This window comes from Delphinus delphis, chromosome 3 (genome assembly GCF_949987515.2).
Source record: "Delphinus delphis chromosome 3, mDelDel1.2, whole genome shotgun sequence".
Lineage (NCBI taxonomy): Eukaryota > Metazoa > Chordata > Mammalia > Artiodactyla > Delphinidae > Delphinus > Delphinus delphis.
Window position 1 is genome coordinate 14,244,614 of NC_082685.1, and position 24,023 is coordinate 14,268,636.

The 24,023-nt window shown below is 50.9% G+C and overlaps 1 protein-coding gene across 1 annotated transcript in view; it reads left to right on the forward strand.

Moving 5' to 3' along the window:
- CPAMD8 (C3 and PZP like alpha-2-macroglobulin domain containing 8) overlaps positions 1-24,023 on the forward strand; it is a 99,327-nt gene that overhangs the window by 14,807 nt on the left and 60,497 nt on the right. Inside the window, exons 8-18 of the mRNA XM_060006707.1 lie at positions 983-1,096; positions 2,183-2,267; positions 4,035-4,143; positions 6,585-6,812; positions 8,949-9,119; positions 11,972-12,100; positions 18,538-18,721; positions 20,025-20,197; positions 20,784-20,933; positions 21,305-21,466; positions 22,961-23,103. Of these exons, the coding sequence (XP_059862690.1) occupies positions 983-1,096; positions 2,183-2,267; positions 4,035-4,143; positions 6,585-6,812; positions 8,949-9,119; positions 11,972-12,100; positions 18,538-18,721; positions 20,025-20,197; positions 20,784-20,933; positions 21,305-21,466; positions 22,961-23,103 (1,648 nt within the window). The remainder of the gene's footprint in view (positions 1-982; positions 1,097-2,182; positions 2,268-4,034; positions 4,144-6,584; positions 6,813-8,948; positions 9,120-11,971; positions 12,101-18,537; positions 18,722-20,024; positions 20,198-20,783; positions 20,934-21,304; positions 21,467-22,960; positions 23,104-24,023) is intronic.

Below are 24,023 nucleotides of genomic sequence, written 5' to 3' on the forward strand. Positions count from 1 at the left end.
TTCCTTCTGTGGTTTGGGGGCTGCACCTTTGGGTGGCAGATGTGATAAACCTTCCAGGAAAATAGAATGTGCTCTGTCTGGGCACCTGCCGCTCCTTCCCTGCAGCGTTGGGACCCTCCGCCCACATTTCTGTGTGCCTGGGATCCCAGCTGGGGATCCTCCTGTAACTTGAGATCTTTCTGGAATATCAGGGCCTTGTTTGTGGGCACCCCCACCTTCCTCCTGCTGCAGATCTTCTTTGTCCTCATCCCCAGCGCAACAGGAGACAGTTCTTTTCCAGCTGGGAGTCAGAAGGCTTTGCTTTGCCTGAGGAGTTGGCATTTTTTTCTTTCTCTGTGACAATAAGGGCCATGTAATTGACATCTCCCTTTGTGCTTCGGCCCTAAGGGAAGTGGAGTCCTGGGAGAGGGGAGCTGTAGGTGGGGCTTGGGGAGACTGAGGACAGCTGTGCACCCTCGACCTGGGAAATGCACAGACATGACAGACCCCTGAGTCCTGCTCGGGGGCTCCTGGCCCCCGCATGCCTCTGTGAACCAGACACAGAGAATGGGGTCTCTAGCCGCCTGTGGGCTGTGCAGGTCTCCTGGCCTGGCCTTGACCCCTCTCCATGTTCATTTCGCTCTTCCTGATTCTGAGATGCCTAGAGAGGGCTGCCAAGTAGGGACAGGGCTTGTGTGATTCTCTGTCACCAAGGGAACGACTCGTGTGGGGAGCAGAGCTGCCTGCGCCTGGCCTTGGCCTCAGGGGTCCCCCAGGAACCCAAGGTGCAGTGTCTCGCTGCTTCCCCTTCAGACTGCAGAGGTGCTTGTTCTGCACAAATCCCCGCCAGCCTCGGGTGGCTTCTGGCTTCCCCGAGGGACTGCTCGGCCGGGGGGAGGCGCAGGGTCCCTGGGGCGCCTCTGCCCTGACCTCACCACCAGATGCCAGGCCCTCTGCACACTCACTTGCCCCAGGATGAGGGGGGGCGTCTCTCTTCACACAGGCATCACCAACATGACCTTCCCCTTGTCTGACCAGCCGGTACTGGGAGAATGGTTCGTTTTTGTCGAAATGCAAGGCCACGTGTACAACAAGTCCTTTGAAGTTCAGAAGTATGGTAAGTCGGAGAATCTTAGGACCCTAGGATTTCAGATCTGGGAGAAACCACAGCCCTAGTGACGACACACATGACAAGGGGGAAGATGGCCGGAGCCTCGTTCACTGAGGGCTCAGTAGGGCCAGGCACGATATGGAAGCCTGGGCCTTTGTCATGTCCTTTAAAAAAAATTGTAAAATATATGACTTCATACGAGTAGAGTCATAAGGTATTTGTCTTTTTGTGAGTAGCTTATTTCACGGAGCATAATGTCCTCAAGGTTCATCCATGTTGCAGCATGTGTCCGAATGTCCTTCCTTTTTAAGGTTGTCACTTCCTTTTGTTCTTTCATCCTTGTCCTGAACCTATGAGGCATCTCCATGTTACAGATGGGGAAACTGAGGCTGAGAGAGCTGTTAAGGAAACTGCTCAAGTACTAAGAGCTGGGGAATGAACCTGGGCCAGAGCCACATACTCCGCTTCTGTGCTAAAATTCTCCCTGATGGGGTCAAGGATTTCTCTTCCTTTCACGAGGCAGGTCTTGGAAGGAAAATCCTTAGAGGTCAGGGTTATGGGTTGCAAGCAACAGAAGCCTGGTGCAGACCCAGTAAGCAAAAGGAAAGGGTTATAGGCTCGTGTAACAAGCTCTCAGGACCAGAGTCTTCATGTTTCCTCCATTCTGCTCCTTGGTGTCCATCTCTGCGTGGGCTGTGCAGGGGGACGAGCTGGCTGGATGTGCCCAGGGTGGCAAAGAGTGACCCTTTCCAGCTGCAGGCACCCTCAGGATGCCCCTGACGGGTCCAGAAGCCTGGCTACTTGTGCACCCCTGGGATGGGCTGGAATTGGCTGCACTCAGTTCAGCTGGCCTAAAACTGATGATACATGGCCCCCTGAGAAAAACGAAGTGCTGGTCCCCCAAAGATAGGAAATAGATGCGGCCGGCAAAACCCCCAGAGAGACGGATGGTGTGGATTCCTATGGTGTCAGCAGCACAGAAACCCCAGAGGTGGCTTTGTGTTCCTCCCTCCCACATCTCCAGTACCCTTCTGGGGCCGCCCCACAGGTGGAAGCCACCCTGCCTCCCTCCTCTCTGCTCTCTCCCTTCAGTGTTGCCGAAGTTTGAGCTCCTTATTGACCCGCCCCCATATATCCAGGACCTGGACACTTGTGAGACTGGCACTGTTCGGGCCAGGTGAGAGAGAGGCGGCCACTGTCGGTGAGCCCTTCCCACTGTGGGCACGCCCCTCCCCTAGGACCCACCCCTTCCCAGCAATGCTCCTCCCCTAGGACACGCCCCTTCTCCAGAGCACACCCATTCCCCTTAGGACTTGCTCCTCCCCTAGTACTTGCCCCTCCCCAGGGAAGCCCCTGCCGCTAGGACATGTCCCACCCCTAGGGCATGCCCTTCCCCAGGGCACACCCCCCAGGCCATGCCCCTTACCCTGTGGGCGGCATCCACAGCCAGTGGGCTGACCTACAGCCAGTGGGCTGACCCGCCTAATGACCAGGCTGTTGACGGAGCCCGATGTGAGGGTCGACCAGAGGGAGTCAAGAGGCTCTGTCCCTTTCTGGGGCCCCTGGGGGAGCCCTACATGGCCCGTGTCCCCGCCCCATCTCTGCCACCTGCCGGAGGTTGTGGCTGAGACTTCTCCCTCGTGTGTCTCCCCTGGCTGCGTGTGTTTTAAAATCCAGGGACGTGGTGGATACACACATTTTTTTTTTAACATCTCTATTGGAGTATAATAGCTTTATATTGTCGTGTTAGTTTCTGCTGTATAACAAAGTGAATCAGCCATGCGTATACATATATCCCCATATCTCCTCCCTCTTGCGTCTCCCTCCCACTCTCGCTATCCCACCCCTCTAGGTGGTCACAAAGCACCGAGCTGATCTCCCTGTGCTTTGTGGCTGCTTCCCACTAGCTATCTATTCTACATTTGGTAGTGTATATATGTCCACGCCTCTCTCTCACTTCGTCCCAGCTTAGCCTTCCCCCTCCCCGTGCATGTCCTCAAGTCCATTCTCTACATCTGTGTCTTTATTCCTGTCCTGCCCCTAGGGTCATCAGAACCTTTTTTTTTTTTTTTAAGATTCCATATATATGTGTTAGCATACGGTATTTGTTTTTCTCTTTCTGACTTATTTCACTCTGTATGACAGACCCTAGGTCCATCCACCTCACTACCCATAACTCAATTTCGTTTCTTTTTATGGCTGAGTAATATTCTATTGTATATATTTGCCACATCTTCTTTATCCATTCATCCGATGATGGACACTTAGGTTGCTTCCATGTCCTGGTTACTGTAAATAGAGCTGCTGGATACACACATTTTATAGTCCAGAAAATACTATCAAAATTCTGGGTGTTATTTTTTAAATTTTGCTCCCATTTTGCTCCAATTTTGCCCCTGTGTCCCAGTAAGCAGGTGTCTCCACTGCATCAGGCATGATATACATACGTTTAAGTATTTTACCAACATCCCTGAGACGATGGTTTTATTCTCATTCTCCCGGTGAGGAAACCAAAGCTCAGAGAGGTCAGATCTCTGGTTCAAAGTTGAACTCCCAGGGCACTTAAGCCCAGCCAGGCCTTCCTGTTGTCCATAGTTGCTCGATCCTCTGGGCTGCCTTGCTCCAATGTGTGGCCAACCTCAGTGGTTGTCTCATATACCCTGCTGCTTTGCTCCAGAGTTCTTCTCTGACCCTTGGTCTCTTTTTCTGTCCAACATGAGGCTTGGTGCAGAGGAACACAGGGCCCTGACATGATCTGTCCTTACTCAGGGCTACAGGGAGGGCTGTAAGGGTGGAATGTAGGATGGGAAGCATCCCTGGATTAGCCACTGTACCACTGATCACATCTTGCTGTGCCTGGCCTTCCTGAAACTGACCCCTCCCCCACTGTCCCCTGGGCATCTCCTGCTTGTGAAACTTACTACCCTTTGTCCTTTCGTTCCAGGTATACCTTTGGGAAACCTGTCTCGGGGACTTTAACCATCAACATGACTGTAAATGGCGTGGGGTACTACAGCCAGGAGGTGGGGCGCCCCATCCTTAGGACCACCAAGGTGAGGAGCGGGAACCCCGACCCACTCGGTGGGTCCCTTCCCGCCAGCTTCAGCTCTGTGATCGTCCGTTTTATTTTGCTTTCCAAAACAGTTTAGATGGTGGGGATATTCTGATGATAATATTCCTGCAGGCTGAACATAGAGGCTAGAACATATAAAGAAGAAGTAATAAAGTCGACTTGTCCTCTGATAGGCAGACACAGCCACTATTGGTATTTTGATGTGTTTCCTCTTAGGATGTTGTGTGTAAAGTTAAAAAAAAGTTTTCTTGAGACATAATTCACATATCATATAATTCAAATACCCATATAGAATGTATGAATCTGTAGTTTTTAGTGTACTACAGAGTTATACAACCACCACCATACAGTTTTAGAATATTTCTGCTAACCGTCCCCCCACCCCCGCCAATCTCTCACATCCTTTTGCAGTTAAGCCCTGTTTGCATCACCAGCCCCTGGCAACCACTTACTTACATGCTTTGTCTCTATGGATCTCTGGACATTTCATATAAATGGAATCATGCACCATGTGACCTTTTGTGTCTGGTTTCTTTCACTCAGCCTGATGTTTTCAAGGTTCATCCACATTGTACTGTGTGTAGGTACTTCATCCTTTTTTATGGCTGAGTAATATTCCGCAATGTGGTTGGACCACATTTTGTTTATCCGTTCATTAGCTGACGGCCATTTGAGTTGTTTCTGCTTTTCGGCTATTATGGATGATGCTGTGAACATTCACGTACAAGTTTTTGTGTGGCCAGATGTTCTCATTTCTCTTGCATTTGGAATCCCTGGGTTGTATGGTGTGCAATTAAATGAAGACCACCCAAACAAGAACAAGCAAAGGCTATTTATTCGAAGCTTGCGGCAAGGGAGCCAGCCACCGTCACCTGTGTTTGGCAGAGACTCAAAGGCAGGTGGAGAAGTGGGAAGGCTTTATAGTGAAAGAAAGGGAAGGCTTCCAGTGTGCCGTGATGGGAGGCTATTGGTGTGCAGAAAGTCATGGGCGGGTAGCTAGAAGGAGGCATCCAAAGTGATTGATGAGGGGGTGCATATTTGGCTCTTTCCAATTGGTCCTAAGATGGAAGTGGGAGCCAAAATCAGAAAAAATGTCAGTTATGAATCTGGTCCTGGCCATTTGGGGCTTGTTGTGACGGGGGTTATGGTTTGGTTGCTATTGAGATAGGGGTCTGACTTCTTACAAGTCTGACTTATAGATACAATTGGCCCTCCCATGTCTGAGGCTTCTGCATCCCAGGATCCCAGATTGAAACTCTTTGAAGTTGGTTGAATCCGCAAATGCGGAACCGCGAATACGGAGAGCCGACTGTAATGGGTTGGCTTCCTTGCTGGTGCCTGCAGAGTGTGGGTCCGAGTTCTCTTTTTTTCTGTAATATCTGGCCCTGGTCCATTTGTCTATTCAGTCTCTCAGCGGTGTCTCTCTGTTTAGTTGTTTGAAGAACTCCCAGACTGTTTTCCAAGGCGGCTGCGTGATTTCACGTTCCCGTGCGTATAAAGTTTTATAACCTGGCTTTTGTTTTTCTTTTTCAACTTAACATTAAGTTGTGAGTGTGCTACTATGTAACATCCACACACATCTTGGAGATTCTGCGCCCCTGCAGGCATTAAACCTGTCAGCGCCACCTCCTTCCCATTTCCACCCGAGGCTACTTCTTCATCCATTTGCCGCCTGGGATGCGTCCCCCCTCTCTGTCCCTGAGGCTTCTCTTCTGTGGAGCAGACACCCTGGCCCCTCACCTCTGTCGTGCCTGGCGTTGGTGCCCTCGGTATCCTAGCCGTTGTCCCTGGAGGCTGCCCGTGGTGGCTCTTGCCTTAATTTTCTCCTTTGCTGAGTAATTCACTCCACAGCTGTTTGTGTGTGTGGATTATTTGCCAGCCTCTGCCCCCAGGTCCTGAGATGGGGGTTGATCGAGGGGGTTCTGTACCCCGGGCGTGGGAGGTGAGCCCGTGCTCTAGTGTGTGGCTGACCAGGTTCAAGTCCCTGCCTGCAGTCTGGCCCGAGGGGTTGTCTCACCTTCTGCCCAAGGAGCCGACTCCCTTCCTCCTGGGACATAATGCACGTCCAGCCAGGGATTCAGTCCCCACGCAGTGACTCACGGCATAGGTCGGGGGGGTCACCGAGTGTCCCCCTGGCCCTCCAAGCCACCAGAGCCACCTACTTTTTTTTTTTTAATATTTATTTATTTGGCCGTGCCTGGTCTTAGTTGCGGCACGCGGGATCTTTGTTGGCGGCATGTGGGATCTGGTTCTCTGGCCAGGGATCGAACCTGGGCCCCCCAGATTGGGAGCATGCAGTCTTAACCGTTGGACCGCCAGGGAAGTCCCCAGAGTCACCTACTTGAGCTCTGTGCTTGCGAGTCGTCTCTCAAAGCCACTCCAGCTCCCGGCGAGCGCGACCTGTGTGTTTCCCGCCTCCAGATCCACGGCTCCCAGGACTTCAACATCTGCGTGAAGGACATGATCCTGGCCGATGTCCCTGAGCACTTCCGGGGCACCGTCAGCATCTGGGCCATGGTGACCAGCACGGACGGGAGCCAACAGGTGGCTTTTGATGACTCCACCCCCGTCCAGAGACAGCTGGTGGATGTCCGGTACTCCAAGGACACCAGGAAGCAGTTCAAGCCGGGTCTGTCCTATGTGGGGAAGGTAAGCCCTGGGCGTGGTGCCCAGCAGGGGCCGTCAAGGTCACAGGCTCTGCGCTGCCTCCCAGCCCAGCTCCTGCCCAAGGACAGCTGTGTAACCACTGCAGTGCATGCCGCGGGCCCCACAGCCGTGACTTGGCCGAATACTACATCGTTTGATTGTGCCAACAGAACTTTTGCCCTCTTGGGATCAAGGGACTGCTTTGCTGAGTGTGATGAGAGCTGGTACCCAGGGCAGGGGACACTGGACATTCTGCTCCACCTAAAAGCATGGTTTCCTTTAATCCACATAGTTAGACATTCCCGTACCTAGAGCGTTAAACCATGATGCTACGTATCCACTTATTATTATTTTTTTAACATCTTTACTGGAGTATAATTGCTTTACAGTTGTGTGTTAGTTTCTGCCTTATAACAAAGTGAGTCAGCTATACACATACATATATCCCCATATCTCCTCCCTCTTGCATCTCCCTTCCATATACACTACCAAACGTATCCACTTATTAAATCACCTTCCTTAACTGGGTTGACGTTACCTCTGGATGACTTAATAGCTAAGTCCCTAAAAGGCAGATCCCCATCCCTGAGACAGACTGATTCAGATCCCCTGTGGGGAACAACATTTTGAACAAGCCTCCATCTCCCTCCCACCCACCACACCATTTTTTCTACACAGTGAAGTTTGAGGTGGCTAGAAATTCGAGATCCTTTTGCTGAACTGGGGTATCTGTGTTTCAATTGCAGCTGAGGGAGTCAAGGCCAGTGGAGCCTAGCATCACCTCAGGGGGAAGCTGGCCATGCCCTCTAACCCCTGCCTCTGCCCAGCACCCACACCCCTGTCCCCTTTTATGTTCCATGGGTCACCCACAGGATCCTAGCGGTCTGTCCTCATGCTGTGTCCTGCTTCTCCTGCTCTGCTCTGGGACCTCTCTTTTCTCCTCCATGATGAGATCTCAGCTCCCACTGTCCCACACACAGAGACACGGCTTGTGTGCCCCTGGCTTTGAGGGTACCAGCTTGAGTAGAAGCTAAGGCACCATGTGCAGGGTCAGATGGTGTATGAAGAAGGGGCTTGGAGCTGTCCATTCCGTGAAAGGGGAGCATTTCACCTACACGTGAGAAATTTTCTACTGTCTGCCTTAAAGAATGGAGCTGAAGCTGGTCACCCCATCACCAGATAACCTACACAGTTGAGGGGTGCTCCAGGGTCCTTCAGGAACCACTGACCGTATTTCTTCACAATGTCTGAACCCCTCATTCTGACTGCCTTTTCTACCTGCCTGAATGAGTGAGGTCTGAGAGTCACGTGGCACTGTCCGTGGCATTGCCCGCCCCATTCCTACCTGGCTGTGGCACCAGGAGAGTGGCTGGCATGGGGTGATTTGTGCCTTGTGACTTCTTTGCCAAGTCTAAGGTCATAAAAGTTTTCCCCTACGTTATCTTCGAAGTGTTTTGTAGTTCTAGCCATTACATTTAGGTCTCTGATCCATTTTGAGTTAATTTTGGTATATGGTGTGAGGTAGGGATTCAACTGCATTCTTCTGCATGTGGAGATCCAGTTGTCCCAGAACCACTTGTTGAAGGGATTGTTCTTTCCCCATTGAATGGTCTTGGCACCCTTGTCATAAATCAATTGACTATAATCTTTTTCTTTTCTTTTTTTTTGCTGTGCCACTCGGCATGCAGGATCTTAGTTCCCTGAGCAGGAATTGAACCCATGCCCCCTGCAGTGGAAGCGTGGAGTCCTAACCACTGGACTGCCAGAGAATTCCCCCTCACCATATTTTAATCTTATTTTTTTGAATCAGTTGACTATAGATGGGTGGATTTATATCTGGACTCTCAGTTCTTCTACTCTACTGGTCTGCATATCTGTCCTTATAGCAGTACCACGTGTCTTGATTACTGTACCTTTGTAGTAAGTTTTGAAATTGGGATGTGTGAGTTCTTGGTTCTTTTTCAGGACTGCTTTGGCTGTTTGGGGCCACTTGTAATTCCGTATGAATTTTAGCATTAGATTGTTGATTGCTGCAAGGAAGCTGGCTGGGAGTCTGCTGGGGGATTGGGTTGAATCTATAGATCCGTTTGGGAAGTGTTGCCACCCTAACCACGTTGAATCATTGGTGACTCCTTCCAGGTGGAGCTGTCCTACCCAGACGGCAGCCCGGCTGAGGGGGTGACGGTCCAGATCAGGGCAGAGCTGACGCCGAAGGACAACATATACACCACCGAGTCTGTGTCCCGGGGTGGGCTGGTAGGGTTTGAGATCCCCTCCATCCCTGTGTCAGCCCAGCACGTGTGGCTGGAGGTGGGTGAGTCACCTAGACCCTTGTCATTCAGCCAGCAGGCATGGACTTGGCCCCTCCTCCAGGCCATACTCAGGCACTGGGTCAGTGGACCTGGGTCCTGCCCCTGCCCTGAGGGAGTTCAAAGTCTGATGGGGGAGGCTGATAGTAAGTCAGGTAACCCGACCACCCCAGAGTGAGGCGGGAGGCTGAGAAGAGATGAGGGTGCCTGGCTCCTGTGAGGGCATCTTCCCAGGTGGACTCCTGACGAGGGGGAGGTTCAGCCAGGCTGCTTCCAGGAAGGTGGAACAGCATATGCATAGCCCCAGAGGCCCACAGTCCTAGTGTAATTGGATCCTGCAAATGCCCAGCCAGCCAAGCCATTTCAAGGAGGTATGGAGGAGGGAGCCAGTGGGGCTTCCCCTCACCTCACAGGGGTGCTCAGGGCTTACCCAGAAGGCAGTCTGTCACTCCAGTGCCCATAGTGGGGGATGTCTGGGCGGGGCCACAGGTGGGCAGACGGGAGGTGATGATGGAGAGGACACTGAGCCTGGAGCTGTGGAGGTAGAATTGGCAGGACCTGGTGTCTCCTTGTCAGGGGAGGGAGGAGCAGGTGTGGTAAAGAGGATGTCCCAGCCCTCACCCCTATAGCTGGTGGTAGGCGTGGTGGCCCCACGGACACTGGGATGGTGGGGACAGAAGGTAGCTGGGAATAAATGTGTAGGTGGGAGCCGAGGACACTTGTGGTCACTATGTCCCCTGTGGGCGACATGTCCTTAAAGATTTTTTTTTTTTTTTTTTTTTTTTTGCGGTACGCGGGCCTCTCACTGCTGTGGCCTCTCCCGTTGCGGAGCACAGGCTCCGGACGCGCAGGCTCAGCGGCCATGGCTCACGGGCCCAGCCGCTCCGCGGCACGTGGGATCTTCCCGGACCGGGGCACGAACCCACGTCCCCTGCATCGGCAGTCAGACTCTCAACCACTGCGCCACCAGGGAAGCCCTCCTTAAAGATTTTTAACAGCCAGGGATCCCCAGGCCACCAGCACTTTTTACCACCTGGCTACAAATTTGGAGGTTCCTGCTACCCCACTACCTTACAATTACAGCACCTGTGGACGTGTAACATTATATTCATTTCAGGTGTTCAACATAATGATTTAATGTATGTATATATTGTGAAATGACATCACAATATGTCCAGTTACCATACACAGTTACACTTTTTTTTCTTGTGATGAGAACCTCTAAGATCTATTCTTTTACCAACTTTCTCAAATGTACAATACGATATGATTAACTATAGACACCATGCTGTACATTACATCCCCAGGACTGAATTTATAACTGGAAGTTTGTATTTTTTGCAATTACGGTTTTATCATAGCAAAATGATACAACTTAGGACCAACCAAAGAGAGAGACACACATGCATAGGACGAGAGCTGGGAGGGTCCCAAATTTGTAGCTTCGTGTGCTGTCCCCATGGAGTCGGAACACGTCACCCTCCTGACACTACACAGAGCATTGCCAATAGGGATGCTCACTCCCACTTTGGTGTCCACAGTTTTAATTGGGGTTTCACTACATAGGCTTGATTGATTAATCATTGGCCCCATGACTGAACTCAGTCTCTAGCTGCCTCCCCTCCCTAGAGGTCAAGTGGACACCACATCCCGTGGCTCAAAGCCCCAACCCTCTAATCCCATGATTGGTCTTTCTGGCATGATTGTCCCCATCCCGAATTATCTCATTAGCTCATATTATCAGGACCCACCATGAATAGCAAAGACACCCGCATCACTTGGGAAATTTTAGGGGTTCAGAGGCTATCTGCCAGTAACTGAGATAAAGGTGGGCCAGCTTCTTTTCTCTAGTTGCGGTGAGCGGGGGCTACTCTTCATTGAGGTGTGGGCTTCTCACTGCGGTGGCTTCTCTTGTTGTGGAGCACGGGCCCTAGGCATACGGGCTTCAGTAGTTGTGGCTTGCGGGCTCTAGAGCGCAGGCTCAGTAGTTGTGGCGCACGGGCTTAGTTGCTCCGCAGCATGTGGGATCTTCCCGGACCAGGGCTCGAACCCGTGTCCCCTGCATTGGCAGGTGGATTCTTAACCACTGCACCACCAGGGAAGTCCCCAGCTTCTTTATTCTTTATCACACAGAGGTCTTAGACTACTCCCTTCCGGCCCCCACTTCTGGCATCTCTCTTGTGTTAGCCACACTTTTCCAGCAGCAAGTGAAGGCAGCAGGTTCAAACTCCCAAAGGAGCAAAAGTAAAATAACTGCCAGTTCCTGGGGCGTGAAGAGGGAGGATGGAGAGCTCCAGGGAGAGCAGCGTCCAGAGCTCTGGGGATGCTGCCCAGCGCGGCTTCTCCCTCTCCTGACCACCATCTCCCCTGTGCTCACTTCCCAAGGAGGTTTTGCCCTCCGAGGAGCCACCGAAGGTGCTGGCAAGCCCAGGACATGGGCTTCCCTAATATGCCCATGAGGGAACTGTCTCTCAGTGGCCACGTGGGCCACCTGCCATTGCCTGAGCCAACCCCTGACACCCTGTGGCCAGCCTTGGACACTTGCTTCCCATGGAGCTGGGGAAGGACAAGCTAGCCACACTGGACCCCATGCTCTGAGAATTGGGGAAGAGGTTCTCCAAAGGGAAATTGGAGCATGAGAAGATCTTGCTGCAGGGCAGGGCGGGGCAGGCAGAAGGGTGGAGTCGGGACACGTCACCCTCCTGATACTACACACAGAGCACAGCCAATAGGGATGCTCATGCCCACCTCAGTGTCCACAGTTTTTATTGGGGTTTCATTACATAGGCTTGATTAAGACCCCCTTCCTACACCAAGCATCCAAGCCTTGATCAAATACCCTCTCTTCTTTAGACCAAGGTGACAGCCCTCGGTGGAAAGCTCGTGGGGGCCCAGTACCTGCCCAGCTACCTCTCCCTCAGCAGCTGGTACTCCCCAAGCCAGTGCTACCTGCAGCTGCAGCCGCCCTCCCTCCCCCTGCAGGTAAGGCTTTCAGGTGTGCCCTTCTCGAGCAGGACGGGGCCCAAGAAGCAGCATGCACGTGCCTCCAGGGAGCCTGCACATGCCCCAGCAGGGTTAATGCTGATGCTGACACAGGAGCCCCATCCCTCCAGCAAGGGGAGTATTGCATGGAATGAATTCCTGTAATTTATTTATGATGGACATTTAGGCCAAGGCCAGGGTTTACTGTGATGTCACCTGCCCTCAGGGTCCTGTTGGCCCTGGTTCCCCACTGTCTGGAGTTTCTTGTGCAAAGGCACCGGAAGTCACCCACCAGACACTTGCAGACACACTGAGTGCAAAGATGAGACGAACTCAGAGCTGGATCTCACGTTAGTTCTTCCCAAGTCTGTTATTCCATGATCCAAATTAAGTAAGATGCGTGAAGATGTGTGTGGAAATAGGGATCTGAAAACACTGAGCAGAAAATATGGAGACTTCCCATACACCCACTTCCCCTGCACGCAGTTTCCCTGATTATTACCATCTGTTAAAATTGATGAGCCGCTATTAATATGAGATTATGCACTGAAGACCCCAGTGTATGTCAGGGTTCCCTCTTGGTGGTGCACGTTTTATGACAAATGCACAATGTCATGTATCCACCGTTACAACGTCATACAGGATCGTTTCACTTCCCGAAAAATCCACTGTGCTCTACCTATTCCTCCCTCCCTCCCTCCAACCCCTGGCAAACGCTGAGCTTTTCACTGTCTTTATACTTTTTCCTTTCCCGGAATGTCATAGAGCCAGAATTATACAGTGCGTGTCCTTTTCAGATTGTCGTCTTCTTTTTTAAAAAATATTTATTTATTTATTTGGCTGCAGTGGGTCTTTTTTTTTTTTTTTTGGCTGTGTTGGGTTCGTTGCTGCACGAGGGCTTTCTCTAGTTGTAACGAGCGGGGGCTACTCTTCATTGCGGTGCGCGTGCTTCTCATTGCGGTGGCTTCTCTTGTTGTGGAGCACGGGCTCTAGGCACGTGGGCTTCAATAGTTGTGGCACGTGGGCTCAGTAGTTGTGGCGCATAGGCTTAATTGCTCTGCGGCATGTGGGATCTTCCTGGACCTGGGATTGAACCCGTGTCCCCTGCATTGGCAGGCGGATTCTTAACCATTGCGCCACCAGGGGAGTCCTGTGCCGGGTCTTAGTTGCAGCACGTGGGAACTTCGTTGCCACTTGCGGGATCTTCGTTGTGGTACGTGGGATCTTTTTTAGTTGCGACATGTGGGACCTAGTTCCCTGACCAGGGATTGAACCCAGGCCCCCTGCATTGGAAGTGCGGAGTCTTAGCCACTGGACCACCAGGGAAGTCCCCAGATTGGCTTCTTTCATTTAGCAATTTCCATCGAACTACGTCCGACTCTTTTTCTGACTTGAGAGGGCCTTTCATTTTCGTGGCGAATTATATTGCATCATATGGTTTGGATCAACTGCGGTTTGTTTGTCCCCTCACCTATTAAACGATATATACGTATATGTATGTTTTATAAAGCACTCCGGTAATTCCCCTAATTGATGCTCTGAGGGCTGAGCCCGGCTGCCGTGGGTGGTGGCAGGCTTGCCAGCATTGCCTCTAATGGAAACCACTTGCCAATGGGACTCCCAGGCCCTACCAGTCCTGTAAACCTCTGAGATCCCCTCTCCGAGGGTGCTGCCCAGCCCTGAGGGGCCCCTGGGACGCCTCTTGGAGGAACTGAGGTGGCAGGGCTGCCTACTCCCTGGGCTTAATGGCCCTCTGTGGGGGTTATGAGAATGAGAAACTCCAGTGAGGTCGTGCCCAGCTAGGCTGCACACGCTGTTCTTGTTTTAATACTGTTTAACCATCTGTGCAGCGTAGGGGTGCTGGGGTTGGCCACCTTCTTGTGGGGGTGGAAAGGAGTCCTGTGTCATGTCTGCTGGGACCACTGTTCCCGTAGGCGAGGACTTGGCTGGGCCGCTCAGAATTTCTTCTTGGAGGGACACCTCTGTCCTGCCTCAGTCAGGTCAGCAGGCGCCAGCTCTCCCCGTCCCAGACTGTCATCGAGGGGCCCTGAGTGTGACCTCAGGGCATTGAGGCAAGAGTGACCATGCCTGGTGCAGTCCCAGCTCTGTGTTAGGGCCCTTTCTTCTTCCTCCAGCACCAAGGGATGTGCAGGGAGGAGCTGCTCTGTAAATGGGGCTGTCACCCCAATATTTTAGGGTTGCTCTGATGCCATGGGGTTAGTTCGTGAGAAGAAGAAAAAGATTTGCACTCTTCCTTTTTTTCCCCAACATCTCAAACAGAAAGAGACTTTTGTTTGGGTGTTGTTATAAGGAGGATATTTGCAAATTTAAAGAGAAATAAAAAAAGTATAATAAATAACCATACGCTTTTCACCTAGATTTATGAATTAATATTTTGCCTCCATCCATCTACCCACCCATCTACCCACCCACCCACTCACCTACCTACCCATCCATCTACCCATCCACCCATCCATCCACTCATCTATTTATCTCTCCATCCACCCATCCACCCACCCATCTACCCACCCCCCCCACCGATCCACCCACATCCATCCATCCTCCCATCTACCCACCTATGCACCCATCATCCACCTACCACCCATTCCTCCACCCATCTACCCATCCATCCATCCACTCACCTATTTATCCATCTGTTTTTTTCCACCTTATTTATTTATTTATTTATTTGCGGTACGCGGGCCTCTCACTGTTGTGGCCTCTCCCGTTGTGGAGCGCAGGCTCCGGACGCGCAGGCTCAGCGGCCATGGCTCACGGGCCCAGCCGCTCCGCGGCACGTGGGATCTTCCCGGACCGGTGTAGGAACCCGTGTCCCCTGCATCGGCAGGCGGACTCTCAACCACTGTGCCACCAGGGAAGCCCTGCCCCTTTTTTGACTGCAATATTTGAAAGGAAATTACAGATATGATGCTTCACTCTTAAATACTTGAGCATAATGTGTCTTAAAAATAGGGACGTTCTTCAACATGACCGCAAGGTCATTGTTATATCTGAGAAAATTATATTAACTCAATCATATTGTCTAATTCACAGGCAATATTCAGATTCTCAAAGGTGTCCTCGAGATACAGTTTATATATAGTGTGTGTGCACACCCATGCATGCCTGCACATATGTGTGAGTGTGCATGTCTTGCAGATGCATGCTTGTGCACGTGCACGTGTGTGTGTGCTCACCTGTGTGTGCGTGTGTGTATGCGTGCCTGCATTTTACTCAGGATCAATTTAAAAGTTGCATTTGGCTCTTCTGTGTCCGTAATCGTTCTTGATCTAGAACAGTCTCCCTGCCTTTTCATTGCCATGACTTTTGTAAAGAATTCAGGCCTGTGATCTTGCAGATTATCCCACATTATGAGTGAGATTCAGGTTAAAACATGGTTCTGGCGAAACTACTATGTACGTACTCCTTTTGTTGAGCGCCATCAGGAGGCACAGATTTGGGCAGCCCCACCCTTGCTGAAGCTGGGTCTGGTTCCTACCAGCTCTTTCCCTCTGCAGGTGAAGCTAATAAATAATCTGGGTGACACTCTGAGGTCCCTGCCACAGTGTCCTGAGCCCCAGCAACCTTTCACTGAATGCCTTTGGCATCTTTGATGATTCTTGCTGTAATCAGTTACCACATTGGCTTTATGATGGATACTGTGATTTCTGCACTTATGATGATTCTGACATTCCTTCTAAATTTATTAGCTGGTAAAAAAAGAACTTGCCCCACTATTATTTTTGCTGTATTATTGTTGTTTTCCGTGTGCCTGTGGACTTGTGAACTTCTAAAAGATGATTCAAGGTGTTGTAATCTGTTACCACCATGCTTCCTTTTTTCATTTCAGATTTTGGAATAACTTTAGACTTACAGAAGAGTTGCTCATATAGCGCAGAGAGTTCCTGCATATCCTTCATCCAGCTTTCTTTCCCTAGTGTTTTAAATTGTTTGTCTTTTTGTTTTTGTGAGGGTACTTTATCTATTTTGGACATTAGACCCTTATCAGATATATGACTTGGAAGTCTTTTCTGCCATTCTGTGGGTTGTCCTTTCACTTTCCTGATAGTGTCCTTTGATGCAACAAAGGTTTTTAATTTTGGTGAAATCCAATTTATCTATTATTTTTCTTTTGTTGTTTGTGCTTTTGGTGCCATATCTCAAAGAAACCATTGCCAAATCCAAGGTCATGAAGGTTTACCCCTATGTTTTCAACTAACAGTTTATGGTTTTAGCTCTTACATTTAAGTTTTTGAACCATTTTGAGTAAACTTCTGTATATGGTGTGAGGTAGGGTCCAACTTCATTCTTCTGAATGTGGAGATCCAGTTGTTCCAGAATCATCTGTTGAAAAGACTGTTCTTTCCCCTTCAAAAGGTCTTGGCACCCTTGATGAGAATCAGTTTGCCACAGATGTTTATTTCTGGACTCTGAGTTCTAGCCTATTGATCTATATGTCTGTCCTTATACCAATACCACACTGTTTTGATACTGTAGCTTTGTAGTAAGTTTTGAAATTGGCAAGCGTGAGTCCTACAACCTTGTTCTTTGTCAAGATTGTTTTGGTTATCCTGGATCCTTTGCATTTCCATGTGAATTTTAGGATCAGCTTTTACTTGGACAAAAAAGGCCACTGGCGCTTCGTTAGGCTTCCCCCTAATGTTACCATCTTATGAGACCATGACACATTCGTCAAAACTAAGACATCAGCACTGGACATAACTAAACCCCGGACTTTATTTGCATTTCCCTGGTTTTTCCAGGCACCTGCTTTTTTCGGTCCAGGATCCCATGCAGGATCTCACACTGCATTTCGTGTCCTCCCGTCTGATGGTTCCTTGGTCTTTCCTTGTCTTTCATGACCTTGACACTCTTGAAGAGTTCATTCTTCTTTCTGCTACTCCAGTTTCCTAGATTTGGCTGTGGGAGTGAGTACCTTTGGGTCGGCTCCTTAAACGGGTGGGTTCTTGTCTTCAGTGGGAAGTAGAATGACATTTATTAACCACCCACAGTGAACAGGTGTGATGTTGAGAATGATACGTTCATCATTTCATTGGATCCTCAGGACCTTCTGTCCAGGAGATATAACCTTATTTTACAAATGGGGAAACTGAGGATCAGAGAGGTGAAATGACTTGCCCAAGGACCCACAGTGAGAATGATACTCACCACCTCAGATTACCCTCCTCTGGGCATTCAGGGTGGCCCAGATGTTTGGGGAGAGTCATGGATTGTAAAACATGGGGCAGAGGAGGGAACCTCTGGGGCAAAAGTCCAGAGGATGACTTCTCATGCAGCCTGTAACATCAGTGTTGGAAATGGTCACACTCCAAGCTCTTGGGGAGCTCACAGGACCTGGGAGACCTCAGCTGTAACACAGGGAATGAGGGCAGCGTGGAGGTTAAGCATGGGGCTCTGGCTTCAGCCCTTTGGGCTTTGAATCCTGTCCCCACCACTCACTGATGTTGGGAAGGGATCAAATCCCCTCTGGAAACTTGGGGATTGTGATAGAACCCAACTCATCAAGTGTATATCCAATGAGAAGTTCCAGCCCATTGCCTGCACTGGTGCCTGTGGAGTTAGGGAATAGTCCCCAAGACCATCCCCCATCAACTGCAGAATTTGGGGGGGTCACCAAACCACTTTCAGTTTCTTTAATCTCTGGAGGGAGTCACAGAATCCCTGAAAGCTGTTAGAATCAGTTACAGTTTAATACAGTGAAAGATACAGATTAAAAACAGGCAAGGCAAGAGGATCATAAGGCAGGGGCCAGGCGAGTTCTGAATGTGAACTTCCAGTTGTCCTCCCCCCATAGAGTCAAGGACAGTGTGGCCTTGCTGGCAACAATGTGTGACTACATGCATGGTGTACTGCCAACCAGGGGTGTTCACCCGGGCCTCAGTGTCCAGGGTTTTTAGTGGAGGTTAGTCACATAGACATGGCTAACCACCTGCCTGGCCGACCCTAGTCTCAGCCCCTCCAGAGGTCAAACTGATATAGTGTGGCCCAATGTCCCTACCGTAAATTATATTGTTAGTATCTGGTGTGGCCCCAGATCCCAGATACACAAAGACTCATCAGGCAGGACATTTCAAGGCCTTAAAGATCACCTTCCAGGAGCAGGGGACAAAGGCCAGACCTCTCTTAGGCTAGGTTCAGATCCTTACTACATTGCACTCACGGAGAGTTTTCCATACCCTTATCACGGTTCATCCGCAGCACAGCCCCATTTACAGAGCATCAGCTGAGGTTGCCATGGCGATGTGGCCACAGCCAGGACCGGATGCTGAGCACTCAGCTCTGAAGCCAGTGCTCCTCCCTCAGCTTTCTTGGCCTCCCTGTGGCCCCACAGTGGCCTTCTCCCTAGGGTAGGCTGTGGCACTGGTGCTGGGCTGTGGATGTCAGGCATGGCTCCCCATGCTCCATGTCTCCCACAGGTCGGGGAGGATGCCCATTTCCCAGTGAAGTCCACGTGTCCCTGCAATTTCACTCTGTACTATGAGGTGGCTGCGAGGGGCAACATTGTGCTCTCGGGCCAGCAGCCTGCCCACATCACCCAGCAGAGAAGCAAACGGGCAGCCCCGGAGAAGCCCATCCGCTTAACGCACCTTTCTGAGACAGGTGAGCTAGGCCACGGGCTGGAGGTTCCTATATTCCTTCTGAACCATTGAGACTGGGGTGGGCGCCCCAGCAAGGAGGAGTAGGCAGGGTGCAGCCAGGAGGGGGGGGCCTGCCTCAGGGTGGAGGGCACACGTCCCAGGCAAGACCGGGTTGGGGCCAGGAGGTTGGGCAGTGACCAGCTGTTGGAGGCAGCGCTTCTTGAGGCTGCCATGGGCTGGGCCCCTGCACAGGCCCACGCTGTGCCAGGTTGCCATCTGCCAGGCCCCTTCCGCCTTTGCCCAGACTGATTCCCCATGTAGGGGTCCTTCTTTTCCACATGTTCCTCACAAGACCCACCTCCTCCCCTGGGTCTCCCCAGCCTCCTCCTCTTCACAGCCCTTCTGCCTCAAGCAGGATCCCCTAACTAGGGACTGTGGACACTTGCAGGATATTCTTTGTTATGGGGCCTGTGCTGTGCACTGTAGGCTGCTGAGCGACATCCCTGGTCTCCCCCCACTAGATGCCAGTGGCAACCCCCCTACACACAGTATGACAACCGAAAATGTCTCCAGGTATCACCAATGTCTCTAGGGGGAAAAGTGATGCCTGGGTGTGAATCACTGAGATAGATAGATAGATAGATAGATAGATAGGGAGACAGATTCATAGATAGAATTATCAATAGATAAGTCGATGGATGGATAGAGTCATGGATAGGTGGGTCGATAAAGAGATGGCTTTATAAATAGAATCAATAGATAAATTGATAGATGGATGGTTAGATAGAGTCATGGATGGATGGATGGGTGGATAATTGGACGGATGGATGGATGGATGATGGATAGGAAGGCGGGCAGACAGGCAGACAGGACGTCAGACAGGGTCTCTCTCTCATCCACGTCAGTTTCTCATCCTCCACACTACTGATGTTTGGGGCCGGATTATTCTCTGTGGGGCTGTCCTGTGCATTGTAGGGTGTTGGATAGCATCCCTGGCCTCCACCCACTAGATGCCAGTAACACCCCCAAGTTGCGACAACCAAAATTACCAAATGCCCCCTGGGGAGTAGCATTGCCATGGTTGAGAACCACTGGCCTGAATGGTGCTTTGGACATTGTGCGTCCACATCCTCTTGGGTTTATCTTCCCTTCTGGGTGAAATAACAGGGGGTGTGAGTATCCATGGAGTAGTTGCCCTGGGCCAGCCCTGGGCTGCCATCTCTTCGCGCCACCCCCTATGTAACCCCCAGAGCAACTGGGGCATCGGTGGTTCTGCTGTGGGATGCTGAGCTTTCATGTCTCTCCCCACCTTTGACTTGTCTAAGAGCCCTCTCCAGCCCCAGCAGCAGAGGTCAATGTGTGCGTGACCTCTCTCCGGCTGACCGTGACCCCCAGCATGGTCCCCCTCGGCCGCCTGCTGGCCTTCTACGTCAGGGAGAATGGAGAAGGGGTGGCTGACAGCCTCCAGTTTGCTGTTGAGACCTTCTTTGAAAACCAGGTAGAGCATCGGGTACCAAACTGGGGGAGGGAGAGGCGATGGGCAAGAGTCATCAGGGCTGAGGGCTCCAGGGTGTCGGGGCTGGGGTAGACTGCACACAGCTGCCACTCAGACTTCACATAGTACGACAGGCAGGACTTTTAAGGGTTGCCCTACCTTCAGGATCCTAAGTTGCGTCTTTACTGGAGATCCTCCAAAACTCACCCAGATGGGGATTCATTACACACAGGAAAAGTGGTCAGCTGTTCTCTGTCCCTGCTGGGCTCCACTCACGTCCCCCCAAACGGGCTCCGCCCCCCGCGTCCTCTCCCTGCGCCCTCCAAAACTGGCTGCAACATGTCCTCTGTCACCGCCCCTCTCCCCACCTCTCTTCTCCCCTCCCATCTTCTGCACAGAATGTACCAGTTGCGCCAGCCTGGTTCCCGTCATTCAGCCTCCCATCCTTTTCCTCATCTGGGCAGCAAAGCCAGGGTCCCAGCTGAGCTGGCGAGGACCGACTCTTCTCGGAGGGCAGAGAGGGTGGGTGGGTGGGTGGGTCTGGAGAGTTTGGTCAAGCTCCCGAGTTTTCTGCTGTGTTTGGGTCCAGGTTTCACTGACATATTCAGCAAATGAGACCCAACCCGGGGAAGTCGTCGATCTGCGGGTCAGGGCTGCAAGGGGCAGTTGCGTGTGTGTAGCTGCGGTTGACAAGAGCATCTACTTGCTCAGGTCTGGGTTTCGGCTGACTCCCACCCAGGTGAGCGGGGGCCCTTGGGCACTGGGCTCCAGCATCTTCACGGACGTCTCTTCCTTTCCGATAACTGAAAAGCCCCGTATAAATCCAGATTGTCTCTCTTCACTGGGTTCATTCTCAGCAAACCCCATCCTTGTCGCTGTTAGGGTGCAGTTAAAAGATCTTGGAGTCAAATCCAATGTCACGTTGTCCGGGTCCCACCTCTTCAGCCCCACGCTTCCCATCTTAAAAATGGGTTAAAGCCACCAACTCCTGTCTCCTAAGATTGGTTCCAAGTGACACATTGAGAGGAGGTTGAGATGGGAGCATGCCAGGCCAGTTTGGGTTGAAAAGAAACCCTCAGTTGACCAGTTCCTGCTCTCCTTTGTTTGTAGGTTTTCCGGGAATTGGAAGATTACGATGTTTCTGATGCTTTTGGGGTGTCCAGGGAGGATGGACCCTTCTGGTGGGCTGGGCTGATGGCCCGACGACGCCGGCGCTCCTCCATCTTCCTGTGGCCCTGGGGTGTCACCAAGGACTCCGGGTTTGCCTTTGCCGTAAGGAGAGGTGGTCTTGGACCCCACCGCCCCCTTCTGAGCTCCTTTTCCTTTGAAACAAAGGGTCTCGGGGTACAGAGATGGGTTGGGGTGGAAGTTTCCAAACTTTTAGCATTGCAGAATCTTTTTTGATTCTCCCCAGTGGAAGCTCATATGTGGACCCTCCCAATTTGCAAAACGGACGAGAGCAGAATGAGTATCCGTTGATAACTTGAACTTGTTCTGGAGCAATGATGATGAAAGTGCTTTGGTGGAAGGAAAACCTACACTATGGGTGCAGGTGCCGTGTTCTCAGGTCCCTTGCTGACATTTATAGCTCAAATCTGTCCCCTTCCTTCCTGGCTCCGGGGACCAGGGCGCTGCTGGAGACGCAATACACACAAATGTCATTCTAGCCCACTTTAGCATGCTGGCGGTCTCCACTCAAATGCATGAGAGCACTTTTCATCCTAGGTTTTAAATCATTTAAAAGGCATCCTTGGGAATCCTCTGGTGGTCCAGTGGTTAGGACTCTGTGCTTTCACTGCTGGTGCCTGGGTTCAATCCCTGGTCGGGGAACTAAGATCCTGCAAGCCCTGCGGCATGGCCAAAACAAATTAAAATAAATAACAGGCATCCTTTTCCTCCCATTTTTATTATGGAACATTTTCAAACATACAGAAACGTTGAACGAATTAGCGAACACCTGTGGATCCACCACTTGGATCCCACAGTTAACATTTTGCTGTATCAAATATATATACCAATATATAGACATATATATCAATTTTTATTAAAGAATTTTTTTGATGTGGACCATTTTTTTAAAGTCTTTATTGAATTTGTTACAACTGCTTCTGTTTTATGTGTTTTGGTCGTGAGGCACGTGGAATCTTACCTCCCCGACCAGAGATCAAACCCGCACCCCCTACACTGGAAGGTGAAGTCTTAACCACTGGACCACCAGGGAAGTCCCTATATTATAACAGTAATAACTGCAGCCCACAGTCATCGGCTCTTGGTCCGGATTAGGCACTGCGCCAATTGATTTGTTTTAAATAGAGGTGAAATTCACATAGCAGAAAATTAACCCATTTTAAAGTGAACAATTCAGTGGCATTTAGTACGTTCACAGTGCTGTGCAAACCAGCACCTCTGTCTAGTTCCAGAACATTTCCATCACCCCAAAAGGAGACCTGTCACCATTAGCAGTCACTCCACACCCACCCTCCCCCAGCACCTGGCAACCATTGATCTGCCTGTGGTGTTGGACGTCTCATATAAATGGAATCATACAAGATGTGGCCTTTTGTGCCTAGACCACAAACGCGCTGGCCTCCCCTCTGCTCTGCCCTGGATGGTTACTGGGTCCCATGACCCCCTTAGTCCGTGTCACCAAGCCTGGAGAGAGGACTGACTCCCTCAGGGCTACGCAGCAGTGATGTTGGGGCAGTGACCTCTGGGACTACAATGTCCACTTCCCCACTGTGGGTCTGGGCATTATCTGTTGCCTAGGAAACAGGACTGGTGGTGATGACAGACCTGGTGAGCCTGAACCACCGGCAAGACGGCGGCCTGTACACTGATGAGGCTGTCCCTGCCTTCCAGCCCCACACAGGGAGCCTGATGGCAGCAGTGTCCTCCAGACAACCCCCCAGGTAATTGTCACTGCCTCGAGTAGGGTTGTCTAAACTCATACTGTTGACATTTGGGGCTGGATCATTTTCTGCAGTGAGGCTGTCCCACGCACTATAGGGTGTTGAGTGGCATCCCTGGTCTCCACCAACCAGATGCCAGTAACCCCCCGCCCCTACCCCCAGTTGTGACAACCAAAAATGTCTTCAGACATTGCCCAGTGTCTCCTTGGGGCCAGACTCACCAATGGCCTAGTGTGCTGGGGCACTGAGCACTTTGACCCTGCTCCCCCTAGTCCTTGGACCCATCCAAGTGCATGGAATTGGGGTTGGGGGTGCAGAAGAGAAGGAAGGTGTAACAGGGGAGCAGATCTGCCTAGGGACAGACAAATTGGGGCAGGGTGGGAAACTGTGGCTTGATCCTCCCACTCCCAGAGACTCTGCTTAGAAAATTCTCTCTATTACCCTTTCTTCTTCCTCCCACCATTTCCTCCTTCCTTCTGTTCCTGTCTCTTCCCCCTTCCCCTCCAACTCTTTACCTTTTGGAGTTAGACACCAAGTAATTACTTTTCAGTCTTTCTTATTTTAAATCAAATGTTTAAGCCTCAGAGTGTTGCTTTGGCTGCACCCAAGTTGTGCTATGAAGTGTTTCCATTATTGCTGGCTTCCAAATAGATTCTTACTAGCGGAAAAATTGATTTGCCCAGATGTGGCAAGTGACTTACCCAGAGGTGTTTTCAATTTTCAAGTGATTTTTAAAATTATTATAATTTTATGTGTTTTATAAATTTGTGTCAGATGTGCATCATGGCCAGAGAACATGGTCTGTATGATATCCACTATGGTCAACAAACATAGTCTGTATGATACTCATCATCTGGTTTTTATTTTGGAGACGGGCTATGTGGTACATGGTCTGTTTTTGTAAATGCTCATATCTACTT